The sequence below is a fragment of the Aspergillus thermomutatus genome (genome assembly GCF_002237265.1).
Source record: "Aspergillus thermomutatus strain HMR AF 39 chromosome Unknown NODE_10, whole genome shotgun sequence".
Lineage (NCBI taxonomy): Eukaryota > Fungi > Ascomycota > Eurotiomycetes > Eurotiales > Aspergillaceae > Aspergillus > Aspergillus thermomutatus.
The window spans coordinates 51,184-68,806 of NW_020798058.1; the positions used below are offsets into that span (position 1 = coordinate 51,184).

Consider the following 17,623-nt stretch of genomic DNA (forward strand, 5'->3'; position numbering starts at 1 on the left):
TTCCTCATAGAGATCCATGACTTTGATTAACATCAGAATCATTTTCAACCTAGTGTGCGAGCCGGACTGTAAGTAGATTTCTGAAATGCTGACAAAACCACAGGGCTTCTGATAAAAGAAATTATTGACATTCGTAACTCATTAAGGATATCCCTAGTACTCCATCTAGCAATAAGACATATTCCTAAGTGGATATCCGGCATAGGCGTAAGGGAGTAATTTGGTCGAGTGTCGTATCGTTACCGCCGAAGGCTGTCAAGCCTGGCCTGAAGATCGTCATCGCTGGCAGTCCCACCGGCTCCAACCGCTTGGGCAACTCTGCTCTCGCCAACCGCTGTTTTCTGGATATCTGTTGGGGTTTCACCCAGCTGTCGTAGAAATGTCAGTAAAGCGCAAGTATGAAAGTAGCCCGCTGGATGGACATACCGCCTGGCTGAGGTCAACACCAATTTCATCCAAAACTTCCTTCACAATGTCTTCGCCTTCCTCTTCCTCTCCTTCTAGACCTGTAGCCTCGTCTATCGCATCGTCCATCATTTCTTGCCGTTGGTCCATGATATCGTTCTCTCGTTCAAACTCCATCGCAATCCGTTGAAGCGCGGGGAGGTTCATCTGGCGATTCATGCTTCCTAGAAGCATCGTGGCTCCTTTCATAGACTGCATCATCTGTTCGTTGCTTCGGACGGTCTGTATGTCAAATGTCAGCGCACTGATCCCCCAAATCTCAAACAGCTACCGTACCTGAATACGGAGGGAAATGGCCTGTAATTGCGTCCGCATTTGATAGAACTTCTGGATGTACCTGATCGCAAGTGACAAGTTAATCAAGAGAAACGGTGAAGAAAAAGATGGCTGAGTTATGCTATACATACCTTCTCGTCCGAACCAGATCCTTTGCTTGGATCTTGCAGGCTCCGATTTGGCCATTCTTGGCGCTCTTTTTAATGTCTTGGATCAGCTTCTTCTCCTGATTTTCCAACTTGACTCGTTCCCGGTCTAGTTCTCGCTGCGTCCGATCGAGCGCTCTTTGGTGCTTGCGCAGACGCTCCGCTGGCGTCATGCGCTTTCCGAATGCCCACTCGACGATCTAGAAGAGGCCTGTAAGTGGGGAAACCAGAGGTGATGTGGTGTACCACGTACATTCATGATGAGCACAAAAGATCTATGTAGCGATTGAAGACGCTGGTCAAAGGAAACGTGCCTCCTCAAACAGACAGCAATTGTGATATGCGCAGCAGTATGTTTATCAGGTGGAAGCCTGCGGTCGGTGACATCAACCCGCCTAAGCAGAGCCTTGACGGGGTAAAGAACAATACGCGGCCATTGATTGCCGCGGGAGGAAGTCACATGCAGCCGCCAGCCCCTTTCGGGCCTAGTCCAGCGCCTGGCGTCATGAAATTTCCCAGTGGAACCATCTTCATCACCTAAACCCGCTTTCCACAAACACTCTTCCATCCTGTTATTTTCGAAGTCGGTGCAACGCACACGATATTCGCCATGAGTCAGGAGTATTTCCCCGGCAAGGGCACCTCGTCGGCCGGAGAGGGATCCTCTCGGCATCCGCCAGAAGACGTCACCTCGGAGAACAGCCCTTTTTATCCACGACCCCCGCCTACGTACATGACTGTTGGGAATGGGTCGACTTCCGAGAGTGCTACAGCTCTCATGGCTTCGTTGAATGCGGATTCGGGTTATGGCGGGAGTATCGCGAGTGGGAGTGTGATGGATGGTGATGAGAGGGCTGGGTGGCGGGCGGATTTGATGGTGGATGAACCGACGCCGATGCCTACGCCTCCCAGTGTTGGTAATTGGAATCCAGCTGGTTCGTAGTTCTGTTCGTGTTGGGATGATAAGGGGTGATGGAATTGGAGTATTGTTGCTAACGTGTGGTTGATACAGCCGAGCATGAGAAGCAGGTGATTGCGAGCCATGTTCATCAACTACTCTAGTATGTGCCGAAAAATTAGCCGCAACTCGTGTCGAGGGGCTAACAAGTCTTCTTTTCAGTAACTCGAATCGGACGAAACTCGGACGTGCGATTTCCCGGACGATTGAAACGTTGAAGGAGCTTCAGGATATGAACCGCCAGTGGCCAGCACACTATCCATCTGTACAGAGCGCTCCGGGTAGCCCCGGCTCACCTTCGCAAAGACCAGGTCTACGACAGAGTCAGTCATATTTCGAAAACGAATCCATTCAATCAGAGCCTTTCCCACGGCCAGGACAAATGCGACGCGCAGCCACGATGTCAGGAAGCGACGACTTAGCGGAGTCGAGTGCGGCTGCGGAACGGCGACCTCCACCTGAACCAAGATTGATGAGCCCCCAGATTGCGCAGGAATTCTCGATACTGAAGTTGGATCTGAAGCTCGGTGCTTTGTCACAGACCGAGTTGGTACACTCACTGGAGAAGGCCTCGATTGCATCACTCTTGGACGGAAAAATCAGCCAGAGCGTCAAACATCTTCTTTCTTTGCGGGACAGGATCGAGGACACATCCAGCAAGGTGCTGATCACTGGAGACCTGAATGCCGGGAAATCGACTTTCTGTAACGCTTTGCTGCGTCGCAAGGTGCTTCCCGAGGACCAGCAACCCTGCACCAGCATCTTCTGCGAGGTTCTCGATGCACGAGAGAACAGTGGAGTCGAGGAGGTACATGCGGTGCACAAGGATAAGCAATACAATCGTAACGACGAAAGTACCTACGATGTGTATACTCTCCCGGAACTCGAGAACATCGTTATCGACAACTCCAAGTACATGCAATGCAAGGTCTACGTGAAGGACGTCCGAACGATTGACGAATCGCTCCTCAACAACGGGGTGGTCGATATCGCTTTAATTGATGCACCCGGCCTCAACTCAGACTCGTTAAAGACGACAGCTGTTTTTGCCCGGCAGGAGGAAATTGATGTGGTTGTTTTCGTCGTATCCGCCGCCAACCACTTTACACTTTCCGCCAAAGAGTTCATCTTGAATGCTGCTCATGAGAAGGCTTACATCTTTATTGTTGTCAATGGGTTTGATCAGATTCGTGATAAGCAACGTTGCGAACGCATGATCCTGGATCAGATTGGCAAGCTCAGTCCTCGTACGTATAAGGAAGCTGCCGAGCTGGTTCACTTTGTCTCGAGCAATGCCGTCCCGGTTGCACCTCCCATTCCGATGGAGCAATCTGGCAGTGGCAGCGGTGGAGGCTCTGATCCTCATGGAGATGATGATAACGACCAGTCTGACGATAAAGGGAAGGGCAAAGGAAAGGACAGGGAGAAGATTCGAGATTTTGAGAACCTGGAGAGCTCTCTCAGACGATTCGTCCTGGAGAAGCGCGCTCGTTCCAAGCTCGCGCCTGCAAGAACATATCTTCTCAACCTGCTTGCGGATATCAATTCATTAGCAGCTGTTAATCGTGACATCGCTCAGTCGGAACTCAAGCGCGTTACAGACGAGCTTGCTGAGCTCGAACCAGCCTTTGAAAATGGCAAGAAGAAACAGGTCGAGCTCGGTGATGAAGTTGAAAAGTGTATCGACAACTCGTGCGAGGATGTCTACAGCCATACGCGTTCAACATTAACGGACACCATCTCGCGAGTGTCCGAGGCAGACCTAGGTGTTGAATACCCTGGTCTGTTCTCTGCTTTCCAGTATGCTGAGGATCTCAAACTAGCAATGCTGGAGCAGATCTCTGCATCTGTCGCTGATTGCGAGGACTACGCGCGGGCAAAGTCTGTTCAAGGAGTTGGATTCATTCAGAAAATTGGTTTGCTGCATGTTGGAGAGGACAAGTTCGCTCCATTGAACTTCCGTGCCGATGCAATGTTCCGCCGCGGTCGTCGCCACACTCTGGCTAGACAGGTCGACACTGAGGTGGAGATCTGGGACTTCTTCGATTTTGCCGGTTTGTGGGAACGACAGGAGAAGATGGCTGGCACTGGAATGGCCATGACTGCCGTGACAGTTCTCGGTGGTCGAGCCTTCGGAGGCAGCTGGGTAGATAGCATGTTTAGCGCCGCCAAATTCCTTGGGCCCAACAACTTGCGCCGTCTCCTCCTACCTGGTATCGTCGCTGCTGGTAAGTTTCCTGTCATCTTCAATTCTGCTATTCGAGATTTCCGGCTAATTTTCAACAGCCGTCTTGACCACTGCTTACATACTTTCGTCAATCCCGCAAACACTTCCCCCTCGTCTCTCGCGCAAGCTTGCCGCTACTCTGTCCGAAATGGACTACGTGCACTCCAATGCCACCCGTATCTCGACTGAGGTTCGCCGCATCCTCCGTATACCCGCCGGCAATCTGCAGACCAGCCTCGCTCAAGGTATTGAGGACCTCGGAAGACGTAAGCAGGAGGTCAGCAAGACGAAATGCGAGAGCGAGGCCGCAAGCAAATACTTCTCCAATCTCTTCCGGGATAGTGGAGAGAACCGACGATCCGTTGAGAATATTGATCTCGACGCCCCCTTGCCTGGAAGCCTGGCTGCCACCCAGGGCTGAGCCTTTTCTGTACAAACATTATGACGCTATATGAATCTCCCCCTTCTTGTCCTGATGCTTGACTGTTATGTCGTTGCATTTCCTCCTTCCCTTCTCATACATCTTTTCTTGTACAGTCTTTCCAAGCTTTCCTTTCTTGTCCGCACCCATTTCCCTGAGATATTTGAACGAGTTCATCCTTCACTATACAGTCCTTATGGCTGATTAACAGTGTAGCGGCCACTCTTCACTCCTCCTTTGCTTACTAGATATCCCAAACGGCGTACCCTTGAGCCCCTTTGTTCATTATACATTGTACCTGGTTCTACCTCTAATTTGAGATCCTTATCACACCTTTAGTACAATGGCGACTGAGTATGCTCTGCAACTGCTCATTTGCTCGCTGTAGACAAGGTTGTATTGAGCAATATCTCAAATATTAGTGACGGGGTCTATGGCTTAGGGCTAATAATATTCTCGCCTAATGTACCTGGCGAGGCACCTCTCTAAGGTTCAAAATGACACATAATCCCTATTTACATAGGCCCATGAAGTTATAGCATCAAATCATATAAGGGAAAAATATCTGCACGACCTTCACGCCTATGGGTGTATCTCAATGTCCCGAATCCAGAGACAACAAAAGACGCCGTCGTACCATGCAATGCACCGGACAAACCAAGAAATATACACCGAAAGCAATGCAAAGCTCATATAAAATCAGACCAGATCATAAACCTTCATTTACAACTCATCCTCCGAATTTTTAACCGCATTCCTCGTCCTTCGACCTGTTCCCCAGCCAACATCCTCCAATTCCCTGACCTCACCCACCACCACGCCCTGATCGGCAGATCTCTTCTTATTGGCGAGTTTGCCAGCATGACTCAGGAACTCTTCGCGCATTTTGACGGCATCGGGATCCTCGTAGTTCAGCTGCGTCATTGCAGGTTCCTCATCTTCTTCTTCCTCGATCCGACGTTGAGATTCTGAGAGCTCGAATCGCCCGCCTGTAAGGAAAGAGTTGATCCCCTCTGTGTTGATGCTTTCCACGGCACTGCCGCATCCATCTTCGTTGAGTGTGTCGATTGAGCTGGCGCGGGAGAAGACGCCCTGTGCGGAGGAGTGGGATGGTGCTCGTCCGAGGAGTGGTTTCCGGCGCCTTCGGCGGAGGCTATCGCTTTCTTGGTCTGGTGTATCGGATTTTGAACGCGAGTTTGCTGCTCGTGCTTGCTTGAGAAATCCGCTTACGGCGAGTTCGATTGCGGATTGTGCGGAGGTTGTGTATTGGTCTGATGCTTTTCGCTTGTTTGAGGGTGAGGCTGTGTTTGTTGGTCGGGTTTCTTTGGTAGGTGAGACTGATGCTGACTGTGAGGGTCGTTTGTATGGAAGTGGTGGCTTCACTGATTCATCTTCAGTATTGGGTTTGGAGGGCTTATCAGCAGCATTGCTCTTGGTGGACCCGTTCAGATCAAGTCTCTTTGATTCCGTATTTTGGGAGTCTGGCTGCGCAGTCCTGTTGGGCTTATCAGAGCTCTCGGATAGACGTTTCTGCTCCGTACGAGAGCCAGCTCGCACTTCCAAGCTCTTTTCGGGTTGCGACAACCTCTGTATAATATATGGTTCGAATGCCTTTCTCTGCCCTGATAGGATGGAGGACCATAGCCAATCCACGGTGACAGCTGGGATTTTCCACTCGGAAGTGTGTCGCAGCTTTTCGTTATTCATTGAGCGCGAGTCATTGCATACCAGGACAGAGGCTTTCGGCGTTAGGTACTCGTCATATGTAGCACCTACACGGTCAGTATCCATTTAAACTGGTGAAATTTTAGTGGCTCACCAATTAAATCGACCAGCTTTGATAAATGCAATAGATCGATGCGAGAAAACCCGGTCGAGCAGATTTTCATCCCATGGAATCCTAGCTCGGTCAGTTGACAGTTCACGGCGTTCAAAGGTATTACCAACCTGGAATGGGAAATATGGGCAAGGGTGTACATGCGATGTGAGATTCGGGTGGCACTAAGGTCTTCGCCTCGAGGCATCTCTCCAGCCACATGTCGGTCACCACGTCACACTCGAACGCCAGATCATCCGTGGAGGGGATCTCAGACCGCGGCGTCTTATACGACACTATCGTGTAGAGTCCATGCCCTCTTTTAGGAATGTCTGGGCGCGAAAACTCGCTTAAAGAGCTCACGAGCTGAGCTCCGTTGTATGAAAGGTGGTGACGCAGTACACCGGTCTGGGGAGAGTCAGATCAGAACGAGGAGAGAAGCCGGCGATACAAACCTGCTTGGGAGAAAATCCATATATGAAGAAATAACAGCCATCCAGAAAACCATTGCTGTTAGCAGGTCTCACTTCAGAAGTTTCTGGACGAGACCCCTGGGCTTCCGCAAACGTGGTCTCGCTGGCAAAGGATTTAACTTCCTGCACAACGGATGCTTTTCTCGTGATTTTCATGGATGTCAGGTTGCCGTTTTTAGGTTGGCTGTTCGTTGACAATCTCAGCTCGTTCTCGAATCCTGCACCCACGATATCACCCCAGATTCCTTCGTTCTGGTCAACGAGCTTAGTGCTTGCGATCCTGCGCAGCTTCCTAGGCCGCGGATTGGATGAATTCTCAGCTTCCGCAGCTTTCTCCTTGGCTGGTGGCAGTGTGCGATTCCATGCGCCCACACCTTGCTGTTCTTGTGGTAGAAGAGGGTGGTATAGAGTTTCGTCAAGAACCATTCCACGCTCGATGCTGTCAGTGAACCACTTGATCGTAACAACTTTAATGTTCCACTGTGTCGCGAATTTGTACTTCTGGCCTTCTGTGTTCCGCGCGATGAGATGGGTCACACTCTTCGTAAGGTCTTTCCTAAAGTCAGCGCCATGCGAGACAGCGGTGTCCTGAATGTAATTTCGATAAGCCACTAACAATGACCATTAGTCTCGTCGGTAGATGGAAGCATCAGAGGGCGTATTCATACTATCCTCAAAGCCTGTTATGCAGATAGCTAAGCCCATGAAGGTTGGTAGTCTATACTGCTGCTCTAACGCCCGAATGTCGGTGTCTTCACCCCGCATCCATGACTGCCGCACTGCCTCAACCCATTCTGGTTTGAGAACAACAACGTCACTCCGCTCCCGTGCGACAAACTTATACTTCGCGGTATTGATCTCGCCGACAAGCAAATGTGTGACATCGGACGTGAGGTCGAACTTGTGAGCTGCTCCCATCTGACTGGCAATTGTGGCTAGCTCAGTCTATAGGGGGCCCGAAAGTCAGTGATTACGCTGATATTGCCAATCGGTCAAAATGATCACGGAATTGCGCATACCCGTTGTTCTGGCAGAATAGAGGTAAAGCAGAGGACCACACCCGCAAGAGGGTGTTCCTTGTCTGGAGTGATGTTAGCAATGCCACAGTCATGGACACTGGTCGGAGCGTGTACTTACTGGAAGTTGAGTTCTGTGCCATGCTTCATGATTGGCAAAGCAGGATTGCAGGGCCTGTTGGGGTTTGGAAATGGACCGAGTCTTGCAAACTCCGCATTATTGATCTCGCGCGCGTCGGGCAATGCGCGATCACGTGACACGGGACACTTATGTCTCGCGAGGTTCGGACTATCAGAGTCGGATATATGGTCTATTTATAAACGCTGATTGAATCAAAACGGCTTCAATGGATTGATCTCAATTGATTTTTGGTTGCTTCTCGGGTTTTGTACAATCGTGGGGAGAAACTAATGCGACTTGCATCATTGGTTGTTATTGAAGGCCGTCCTTATCAATGCAGATAAGCAAAAGAAAAGTCCTTATCGCGATCACGTGTGATAATGCAGCGCGTTCTATCCGCATTTCGAACTGAAACGCGCGACTTGGGTCGCGAAAAGTTCTAGATAACCATCATTACGATCGACTTTTGTGCTCTTCCTTCCATTCAGCGGATCAGCATCACATACGAGGCGAGATTTATATGCATGTGTCCAAAATTAGCAGAAGGGACCTCGTTCTACTCCGCCAATACTGCATACATGGTCCAAGACTGATTTCGCGAACTGCTCGGTACTCAACAGCTGGACCCTTGGGAGCGACACAGGAAGCGGCTATGTTCAAGAAGGCCGTGAAAGACCACTCCGCAGGTCCTGTGAAGCCGCTTCAATCCAATCTGTTTCGCAGCAATGGCATTGTGCAGCCAAAGCCGACCCCACCTCCACAATCAATAGGCATTAAGCGAAAGATCGAGATGACCAGTGCCGGTGAATCTGCATTAGGGTCCCTACACAGTGCTGTTTACTTCGATGAAAATGATTTCGATGATGATGTAGACTTGGACTTTGAAGAACCCGAGCCCTTCATTCCGCCGACGGAAATCGTGAGACCGAGCATTGGGGGCCAACCTGCGGCGACGTTGAATGCCAATTCAACGCGAAATGACGTTTCAAAAAACAGAGAAAGAATCACAGTTGATTTGATATCCTCCGATATAAAATATCCCGAATTACCGTCCGTCCCCAACGATCACGTCCCTCCATCGAGCAGCATCCAGATTCCGTGGTCGTCCTCGCCCCCACACCACCTCCAGCAACCGAGTAATAGTCGAACATTACCATGGCTCACCAAGAACGAGGAATCGACAAAAGTGGATGAATACAAGAAACCAGAAACTCCCGCTCGTCCCAAGTCCACTGCAATCTGGAACAAGTCCGCCAGTGCGATCAAGGAAGAGCAAAAAGAGCTTCGGCGACAGCATAAGAGAAACCAAAAAGGCGATACAAACTCCAAGCAGCTTCAAACCCGTCCAAAACTTGCGTCCTTATTTCTCAGTGATGAACAGCGTCATGTCCTCGAAACGGTCGTTAACCAGGGCAAAAGCATATTCTTTACTGGTTCTGCCGGTACGGGTAAGTCCGTACTTATGAGAGAAATAATCAAACAGTTACGGAGCAAATATCGAAAGGAGCCGGATCGCGTGGCAGTCACAGCTTCTACCGGTCTTGCTGCCTGTAACATTGAGGGTGTCACTCTGCACAGTTTTGCTGGAATTGGGCTGGGTAAAGAGCCTGTTCCCGAATTGGTCAAGAAAGTTAGACAGTTCTCTGCCGCTACTTTGGTCATACTCGTTAACAATCAAACTACAGATCAAGAGAAACCAAAAAGCTCGGAATCGCTGGCTTCGAACCAAGGTGCTCATCATCGATGAAGTGTCTATGGTTGATGGTGACTTGTTCGACAAGCTTGAAGAAATCGCCCGAAGAATCAGGAACAATGGCCGCCCATTCGGAGGCATTCAACTTGTCGTTACTGGCGACTTCTTTCAACTGCCCCCAGTGCCTGAAGGTAGCAACCGAGAGGCGAAATTCGCGTTTGCAGCGGCTACTTGGAATACATCGATCCAGCATACCATTCTCCTGACTCATGTCTTTCGTCAAAAAGACCCTGAATTCGCCGAAATGCTCAACGAAATGAGATTGGGTAAACTAACCCCTCGGACAATCGAAACGTTCAAATCACTGTCCCGTCCACTGAACTTTCATGATTCACTTGAAGCGACGGAATTGTAAGTCATCTCAGTTAATTCCAGCCGATGATGAGACTAATATGTCTTCCTCAGATTTCCTACTCGTCAAGAAGTGGAACAGGCCAACAGCGCACGGATGAGCAGGCTCTCTGGCGAGACGATGACCTTTCATGCAGTTGATTCGGGGACAATTCAAGACGTCCAATTTCGTGAAAAGTTGCTGGCCAATTGCATGGCACCATCTGTCATACACCTAAAGAAAGGCGCGCAGGTAATGCTGATCAAAAATATGGAAGATTCGCTTGTGAACGGCTCAATTGGGCGAGTTGTCGCCTTCATGGATGAAGCGACATTCGAATACTATCGCGACAATGAGAGCGAATTCTCTGGTGGGCAAGATGCCGGGAGTGACGACGAGAGACTAAACCATGCTCGCAAGAAGCTAAAGGGCCTTGGTAATAAGGATGGAGGCGTTGTGGTAAGTCGAAAATGGCCTCTTGTTTGTTTCGTCCAGCCAGATGGAACGGAGCGGCACTTGCTCTGCCAACCAGAGGCTTGGAAGATTGAGCTTCCGAACGGCGAAGTGCAAGCCCAGCGCCAACAGGTACCGTTGATCCTCGCATGGGCACTGTCCATCCACAAAGCGCAAGGCCAAACTTTGCAGCGTGTCAAGGTCGATCTCGGCCGGGTATTTGAGAAAGGACAGGCTTATGTCGCTCTGAGTCGTGCAACCTCGAAAGCTGGTCTTCAAGTCACCAGATTCGACGCACGCAAGGTCATGGTACATCCCAGGGTCACAGAATTCTACTCAAATCTTGTTAGTATTAGCGATGTGCTTGCTCCGAAGATCTCAAAGACTGGCGAGCAACAAGAAATTGACGAAGATGCTCAATTGGATGATGAAGAGCTCTTGCAGCATCTATACGGTTGAGGGTGGTATACAAATGTCAACGTCGAATTTCCGTGATACTAGCGGCATTGTCTAGGCCTTGCGTCATACATTTTCTTCTATATGTTATTATTATGGGCTATTTATCTTTGAGAAGAGGTGCAAATATCGATATCCGGGCGATGTTCAATGGAATTGTTCAATAAGATAGTGCATGTACGGGCGTTGTCGGCCAAATGAAGGACCAGGTAAAACATTGTGGTCTCCGGAGATAGTGCTATCCCCCCAAGCACTTGTCAAAGTCAATCTAGGTCAATCAAAGACAACAGTAGCCTTGCTTTAGATTGCCGAGATCGGGATCTTGCTACTGGATTGATTGAAAAATGAAGAGACACGAGGGTCCAATACAAGCTGCTGCCACATTCCCGCTTATCGATAAGATACTCTGCACGTGATGCTATATCAAGGCGGTTGCAGCCTGACAAAGTGACAATTCACTTTTGCGACGCTGTACAACGCTTTCCTTCCTCTACTTTCCCTCACCTTTCCTCGCAGCCTTCATGCCGCTCAAATATCAGAACAGTGATACTTGAGTGATTAGTATCTGATCTACAGCATGGCGTCGGAGTTTATTGGCTACAATGTCCTTGTGACGCTTAGAGCACCACCGAATGCAAGCGTTCAAGGAGTGGTGGCTAACGTCATTGGTCAACGTTTAATGCTAAGGAACGGTATGTGTTGTGTGTCTTGATCAGACTGAGTCGCATCAATCTAACTTGTGGTTCTCAGTGACGCTTTCTTGGACCGGCCAACAATTGCCCGCCTATTCCATCGAAGCTCCCGACATTGCAGATCTCTCTCTCGGGCCTTCTAACACTCAGAGCACCTATGCCAACCAGGAAAACCGACATCCTCGCGAGTCATCCGCAACTCCAACCCAACAAGCGTTCGTTGATCCGGCAATTGTCAGCTATGGAAAGCCGCCTTCCAGACCATTCAGTCCGCCCGATTTGCAGAGTCAATCCATTCCGAATGTGCCGAGCGCTCAGCAATTTCAGACTTCGCAACAAGCTCATTATGGAGACGCGACGGTTTCAGCTGCCCTAACAGAACCATTCAGCAATCTGGAGCTGAATGTTGACAACAATGTTAAGGCTGCTAAGGTCGCGCCGCAGACGGAAGAGCCGCAGGATGCGCAGGATGAAAATGAAGGCTTGGCGCCGCTACAAGCTGCTTCACAATTTACGACAAAGCAAAGCCGCCGTGGTGGTCGGACAAGGCATCCTCAAAACATCGCCGTCAATGAGCACGATGGTGCTAATAATACCAATCCGAAAACCAAGGGCTGGCGTCAGACTGCATTTGTCCAGCCTGCCCACACATCTGAATTTAAAACTACACAAAAATACAAGGAAAGCTTTCCCGATTCAGCTGGACGACGTCGCAAGAAGAAGGGCCGTGGGTATGCTGAAGATCCCAACGGCTGGGCAACTGAGGACGCAACAGACATTCAGGAGATGGGCGAGTTCGATTTCGAAAGCAATCTGTCCAAGTTTGATAAAAGAAGAGTTTTTGAGGAGATCAGAAACGACGACACTACCGCCGACGAGGATCGATTGGTCAGCTTCAATAGGAGGCCGAGGCCTGGAACCAATGGTGGGAAGAATCTTCACTGGACAGAAAATGTACTCGACAGCCCTCAGGAAAGTGAGAACGGGGACTCCGACCATGAACGGAGCGATGCGAAGCTCAGCAGTGGTAATTATTCAGGCCGCGAACTATCCAGGGCATCGGCACGCGCACGAGAGTCTCGGAAGGGAAGTGCGATTTTGGGACAACCTCTGGTGCCACCGCAGATCTGTTCAATCGGGCGAAGCCAACTAAGCTCGTCACGTACCACAAGCCCTCGCCCTAATAAAACACCTGTGTCAGCGTCACCAATGACCGGTGCCGCTGTATCAGGAGCTTCCTTGCGCCTTACAACTACTAATCGCAGCTGCCCCACAGTTAGCCCGTTGCAAACTCTTGAAGTGGAGCAGATTGCAGTCGCAGAGCTCGGATTGACGGAAGACATGATTACCGAAAACGCTGGGAGAGACATAGCAGAAGCTGCCGTCGGCCTCTTGTCAAATGATGCTGCTGCCCCCACCATCCTTGTACTTACTGGCAACCATCGTACAGGAGCCCGAGCTGTTTCTGCTGCGCGCCATCTTCGAAATCGTGGCCATCGTGTCACCTTATGTGTGCTGGGTCTAGAACACGAGAATGAGCTACTTGAAAGCTGCCGCAAACAGCTTGATGTATTCAAGAAGATTGGCGGGCGTGTCTTCAGATGGGAAGACCTTTCCGCGCAGCTGTCAAGCTCTGACTTTGCGCCTGATCTGGTCGTTGATGCACTCTTTGGCATCCACATATCCTTCGAGGACCTGCGCACCGACGATCAAGCTATCGCTTTTGAGATGATCGCTTGGGTCAACCGTAGCAACCTTGATATTCTGTCCGTCGATGTTCCATCGGGGCTATCTGCTTCCAGCGGTGAGTTCGAAAAACTTCTTCCTATGTATGTCTGCACTTTCTGACATCTAGACAGGCGAAGTGACTATGGTCGAAGACGGCCGAGTATGCATCAATTCCACTTCAGTAGTGTGTCTCGGAGCCCCCAAAACCGGAGTCGTCAATGCCCTCCTCGCTGGAGAGGGACTCTCGTGGAAACTTAGCGTCGCAGACATCGGCATCCCGCAGATTGTTTGGCGTAAGTACGGGACCCGTCGTCGACACGGGATCGACTTTGGGAATCGCTGGGTGGTACCTCTTCGCTTCCAACCTCCTCCTGCTTAAACAGGACAAGGGACTCGCATATTGACGATTTCTGAACGATAAAAACACACTTCGGGCGTTATTGGTCATTGACATTTTTATAAAGGGCTGTATTGCGGGATGCGTTCTGCGGTCATTGAGAGCAAGTTGAGATTTGCATCTGTTACCCTCTTCAAGTAAGCATACATTAACTAAGCATGTACTATATCTAGTTTTACAGTATCACAATTCACACAATGCTGCATTGTACTTCTGTTATGCCACAGTCAAAAAAGTGCTCCTGAATCGATAATGCTCTAAGTAAAATCCGACTGTCCCTGATTCCCACGTTAGGTAGGTTTACAACAGCTGTGCCTTTATCCTTCCAACTTCAGTGATACTTTGTGTGTTAATAGGGAATTGACTTGAAACAAGATTGATTGTTTTCCGGAGCAAAAACAAAGTCAAAATCCATAAGCAATTGTGTCTATCTGGCAGTTGTTCTATAGAAACCGCCCGCAAACAAGATTATATGCCCTCGTTCAAAGCAAAGGACTGTATGGTCTGGAATTCCATGCTACATTTGAGCAGGTCGACAAAGGGAGGAAAGCCAATAGTGGACGAGTCTCTCCAGATGAGCTTATGGATTGTGAACATGAAGCAGCGCAGCCATGCAGGCTCAAAAGTAATCTGGTGATGTAGGTCTCTCTCCTTTTTGGCACTAGCTCTTGTTTACGCGCTAGTACTATTGTGAGCTTAGTTTGTAAAATGGAGACAACCGCGCTAATCTCAAGAGGTTAGATTAGTCGTACTAGTGCGTACCGATACATCATATCTACCAGCTGCGCCGAAAATCACGAAGTCAGCTACAGATTTGTCCAGGTACGGAGTACTTTCTCGCTCCTTGAAAGTTGGAAATGGGCAAGGGTGAGTTACTGCATTCAATTATTATCCACTGCTTGCGACTGACTCTTGACCTCTTAGGAACGGATAAACTTTACGTATGATGTGCCACGCTTCCTCTGCCACGACTCCGGTGTCGCAAGCTACTAACATGAATTCTTAATAGATCACACACTCCGAGTGGGCGTCGGAAGATGCATATTCGGCCAGCGCAGGCGCTGGTGTAGGGAAAGCGAGGCGAGGAGGGACGAACGCCGGTTTCAGACGCCTCCCATTCAACTTCTGCTCGCTCTCCCTTCAACCCTTCTCGCATCCGGTCTGCACGCCCTCGGGAACTATATTCGACCTAACGAACATTCTGCCCTGGATTAAGAAACACGGTACGAATCCCGTGGACGGGTCGCCGCTGAAGAGTTCCGACCTCATCAAGCTCAATATCGCGAAGAACGAGTCGGGCGAGTATGTCGATCCGGTCACGTACAAGGTCTTGACGGACAACACGCACATTGTCGCTTTGCGCAATACGGGCAATGTTTTTGCATGGGATACTATCGAGCGGTTGAACATCAAGGGAAAGCTGTGGCGCGATCTTGTTACGGATGAGGAGTTCAGTCGCAAGGATATAATCACGCTACAAGACCCGCAGAATATCGAGTCGAGGAATCTGAGCTCGTTCAATTATTTGAAGGAGGGAGAGAGCGGTTTGACCGATGAACAAATGCGGGAACGAGAGGATCCGTCCAATAATGTCAATGTCAATGCGCTGGGAAACGCGGCAAAGATCCTGAAGGCGAAGGAAGCCGTGGCGAAAGCCCGTGCCGAGAGGGCTGAGCGCGCCGATTCGGCAGCCGGCTCGAAGGGACTGACAAAGCCGGGAGTCGGTACGAGTGCCGCAGCTGCGTCGCAAAGGACCGTTTCACACCAGCCTGGGAAACCTATCCCGTATAATGCGGCGAGGCACACTACTGGTCTGGCCGCTGCGTCGTTTACAAGCACCGGAATGACGCCACATACTTCTGCCGAGCTTGCACTTCTTTCAGATGAAGAATACATGTTGAAACGAGGGCGAGTTAAGCAGAAGGGTTATGCTCGGATCTCGACTACGCTAGGCGATGTCAATCTGGAGCTGCACACTGAGTATGCGCCTAAAGCCGTGTGGAATTTCATCAAACTGGCCAAGAAAGGTTATTACAAAGATGTCACTTTCCATCGCAATATCAAGGGATTCATGATCCAGGGTGGGGACCCCACAGGTACCGGGCGCGGAGGTGAGAGTATCTGGGGCAAGTACTTCAACGATGAGTTCGAAGGGCCTTTGAAACACGACTCTCGAGGAACCTTAAGTATGGCCAACAAAGGCAAAAACACCAACAGCAGTCAATTGTAAGTTCTGGGTTTCGTATCTGTTTACCTAAAATTCAAATGCTGACAATGGCCGCAGCTTCATCGCTTACCGCGCGCTACCTCATTTGAACAACAAACATACCATTTTCGGTCATGTAATAGATGACCCGACACCCTCATCGCCGACCTTGAACAGCATGGAAATGCACCCAGTGAATGCTACCACCAACCGACCTACTCCTGACATCCGCATCAAAGACGTAACAATCTTTGTGGATCCATTTGAGGAGTTTTTGAAACAGAAGCAGGCAGACGAGGTGAAGGATGCAACCTCGACAGATGAAACCAAGACAGCTCAGGAGGTAGATGATGATCGTGTAACCTGGACTGGGAAACGAGTTCGAGGGCCAGGTGCGACAGAAGCAGGCGAGAGCTCGGCTGGGGGAGTAGGGAAATATCTCAAGGCCGCGCTAGCCAACCAGGCAAATCAGGAGGAAGACGAGATTGTTGAATTTGTGGATGAGGAGCCCGAGCCTGAGCCTGTCCGGAAGAAATTCAAAGGAGGCGGAGGCTTTGGTGATTTTAGTTCCTGGGATTGAGCATGTTTCATACTTCTAGATTTACCTCAGCCTCGTATGATGATCAAGCATATTTACAAACATAAAAGGAAAACCTATGGTGGTTACTTTGTATGTTATAGGCTACTACTCCGTACATTGACTGCCTTTGAAACCAGTGTAGCATAACACAAAGGTAGCCTGTAGGTTTCCTAGGAATGAACGACACCTGGACAAAGAAATTGTTTGCAACTTCAAAGGATCAAAAAGTAAAGTGTCTTAACTAGAAACCAGCTGTCAAGAGATGAAAAATATGAAGGGCATATTGTCAACAATAAATGCCGAGCTCCCACGTCTCCTAAGATGATCGCCATCTGCTTGAAGGAGCTTTTAATTCCAACTTCTAATGATTCACCGAGCTTAATCATTAGACCCTGTCCCCTAGTTCGAGATAATGATACCAACCCTAAGCCTCTTCAAGTCTCTGGAGTTCTAGTCTCTATCACAATCTCCCTCTCCATATCCAACTCCATCCCCGATCCGTCGGCCAGTCTATCTCCGTCTTCCCGCCATTTCGGGATTTCCTCTGCAGCGACCATCACCAGCGATGCTCTATTAGGCCTAGCGTAGCCGCAGTTTAGGTGACCCAATGACCTAAACAGTTCCCAAGGCAGTAAGGCAGACTCCCCTCTCCCCCAGGATTACTACAATCTATTACTACCTAGGTACTAGTATTAGTTGTTAGTAGTAGTAATCACTACTACTACTGCCGCTGCTGCTGCTAATTATAAGTGTCCATCAGTTCCACCCCCATCCATCTATCTGCATTGCGCTACCATCTATTCAGGCCTTCCTGTATCTATTCGACGGCTATTGACTAAATAGAGGAGATCCAGACGATCTCTAGATACTATCCTATCATTCCGTGAGTGTTAACCTTCGCTTTGATTTTGAAGCGGCCTGATATCATACCGTTTCCATCGACGTGCAGTGGGGTTGGCTTTCAAGCGCCCATGACACCCGACGACTGGGGATAACCACTCAGCTTCTTTTGAGGCATTGATGGTGATGACCTTGTACAATTGTGTTTTCTCCCTTGGTCGCTCATTGAACCCTTGTCAGGAGGGTTTGTGAATTTCTCCAACCGCGG

At 49.6% G+C, this 17,623-nt stretch overlaps 5 protein-coding genes across 5 annotated transcripts; 3 read left to right on the forward strand and 2 right to left on the reverse strand.

Moving 5' to 3' along the window:
- Positions 1-239: 239 nt before the first annotated feature.
- On the reverse strand, positions 240-1,146 carry CDV56_105848 (ESCRT-III subunit protein DID4; the record flags this gene model as incomplete). The annotated part of the gene is made up of 5 exons (XM_026759467.1): positions 240-368; positions 427-687; positions 742-802; positions 873-1,087; positions 1,141-1,146. 5 exons carry the CDS (start codon positions 1,144-1,146, stop codon positions 240-242), a joined length of 672 nt encoding a protein of 223 aa, XP_026618264.1.
- A 351-nt stretch (positions 1,147-1,497) lies between these two features.
- CDV56_105943 (mitofusin) lies at positions 1,498-4,493 on the forward strand (the record flags this gene model as incomplete). Its single annotated transcript, XM_026759562.1, has 4 exons — positions 1,498-1,822; positions 1,900-1,948; positions 2,008-4,073; positions 4,132-4,493. 4 exons carry the CDS (start codon positions 1,498-1,500, stop codon positions 4,491-4,493), a joined length of 2,802 nt encoding a protein of 933 aa, XP_026618265.1.
- Positions 4,494-5,216: 723 nt separating this feature from the next.
- Positions 5,217-7,941, reverse strand: CDV56_106188 (BRCT domain protein; the record flags this gene model as incomplete). Its single annotated transcript, XM_026759807.1, has 7 exons — positions 5,217-6,265; positions 6,313-6,393; positions 6,441-6,717; positions 6,765-7,393; positions 7,451-7,727; positions 7,802-7,863; positions 7,920-7,941. 7 exons carry the CDS (start codon positions 7,939-7,941, stop codon positions 5,217-5,219), a joined length of 2,397 nt encoding a protein of 798 aa, XP_026618266.1.
- Positions 7,942-11,489: 3,548 nt separating this feature from the next.
- CDV56_106586 (mRNA decapping enhancer EDC3) lies at positions 11,490-13,711 on the forward strand (the record flags this gene model as incomplete). Its single annotated transcript, XM_026760205.1, has 3 exons — positions 11,490-11,604; positions 11,663-13,408; positions 13,464-13,711. 3 exons carry the CDS (start codon positions 11,490-11,492, stop codon positions 13,709-13,711), a joined length of 2,109 nt encoding a protein of 702 aa, XP_026618267.1.
- An 875-nt stretch (positions 13,712-14,586) lies between these two features.
- CYP8 (PPIL2 family peptidylprolyl isomerase) lies at positions 14,587-16,515 on the forward strand (the record flags this gene model as incomplete). The annotated part of the gene is made up of 4 exons (XM_026760381.1): positions 14,587-14,596; positions 14,654-14,670; positions 14,739-15,955; positions 16,014-16,515. The coding sequence occupies 4 exons, from the start codon at positions 14,587-14,589 to the stop codon at positions 16,513-16,515; spliced, it is 1,746 nt and encodes a 581-aa protein (XP_026618268.1).
- Positions 16,516-17,623: the final 1,108 nt, after the last annotated feature.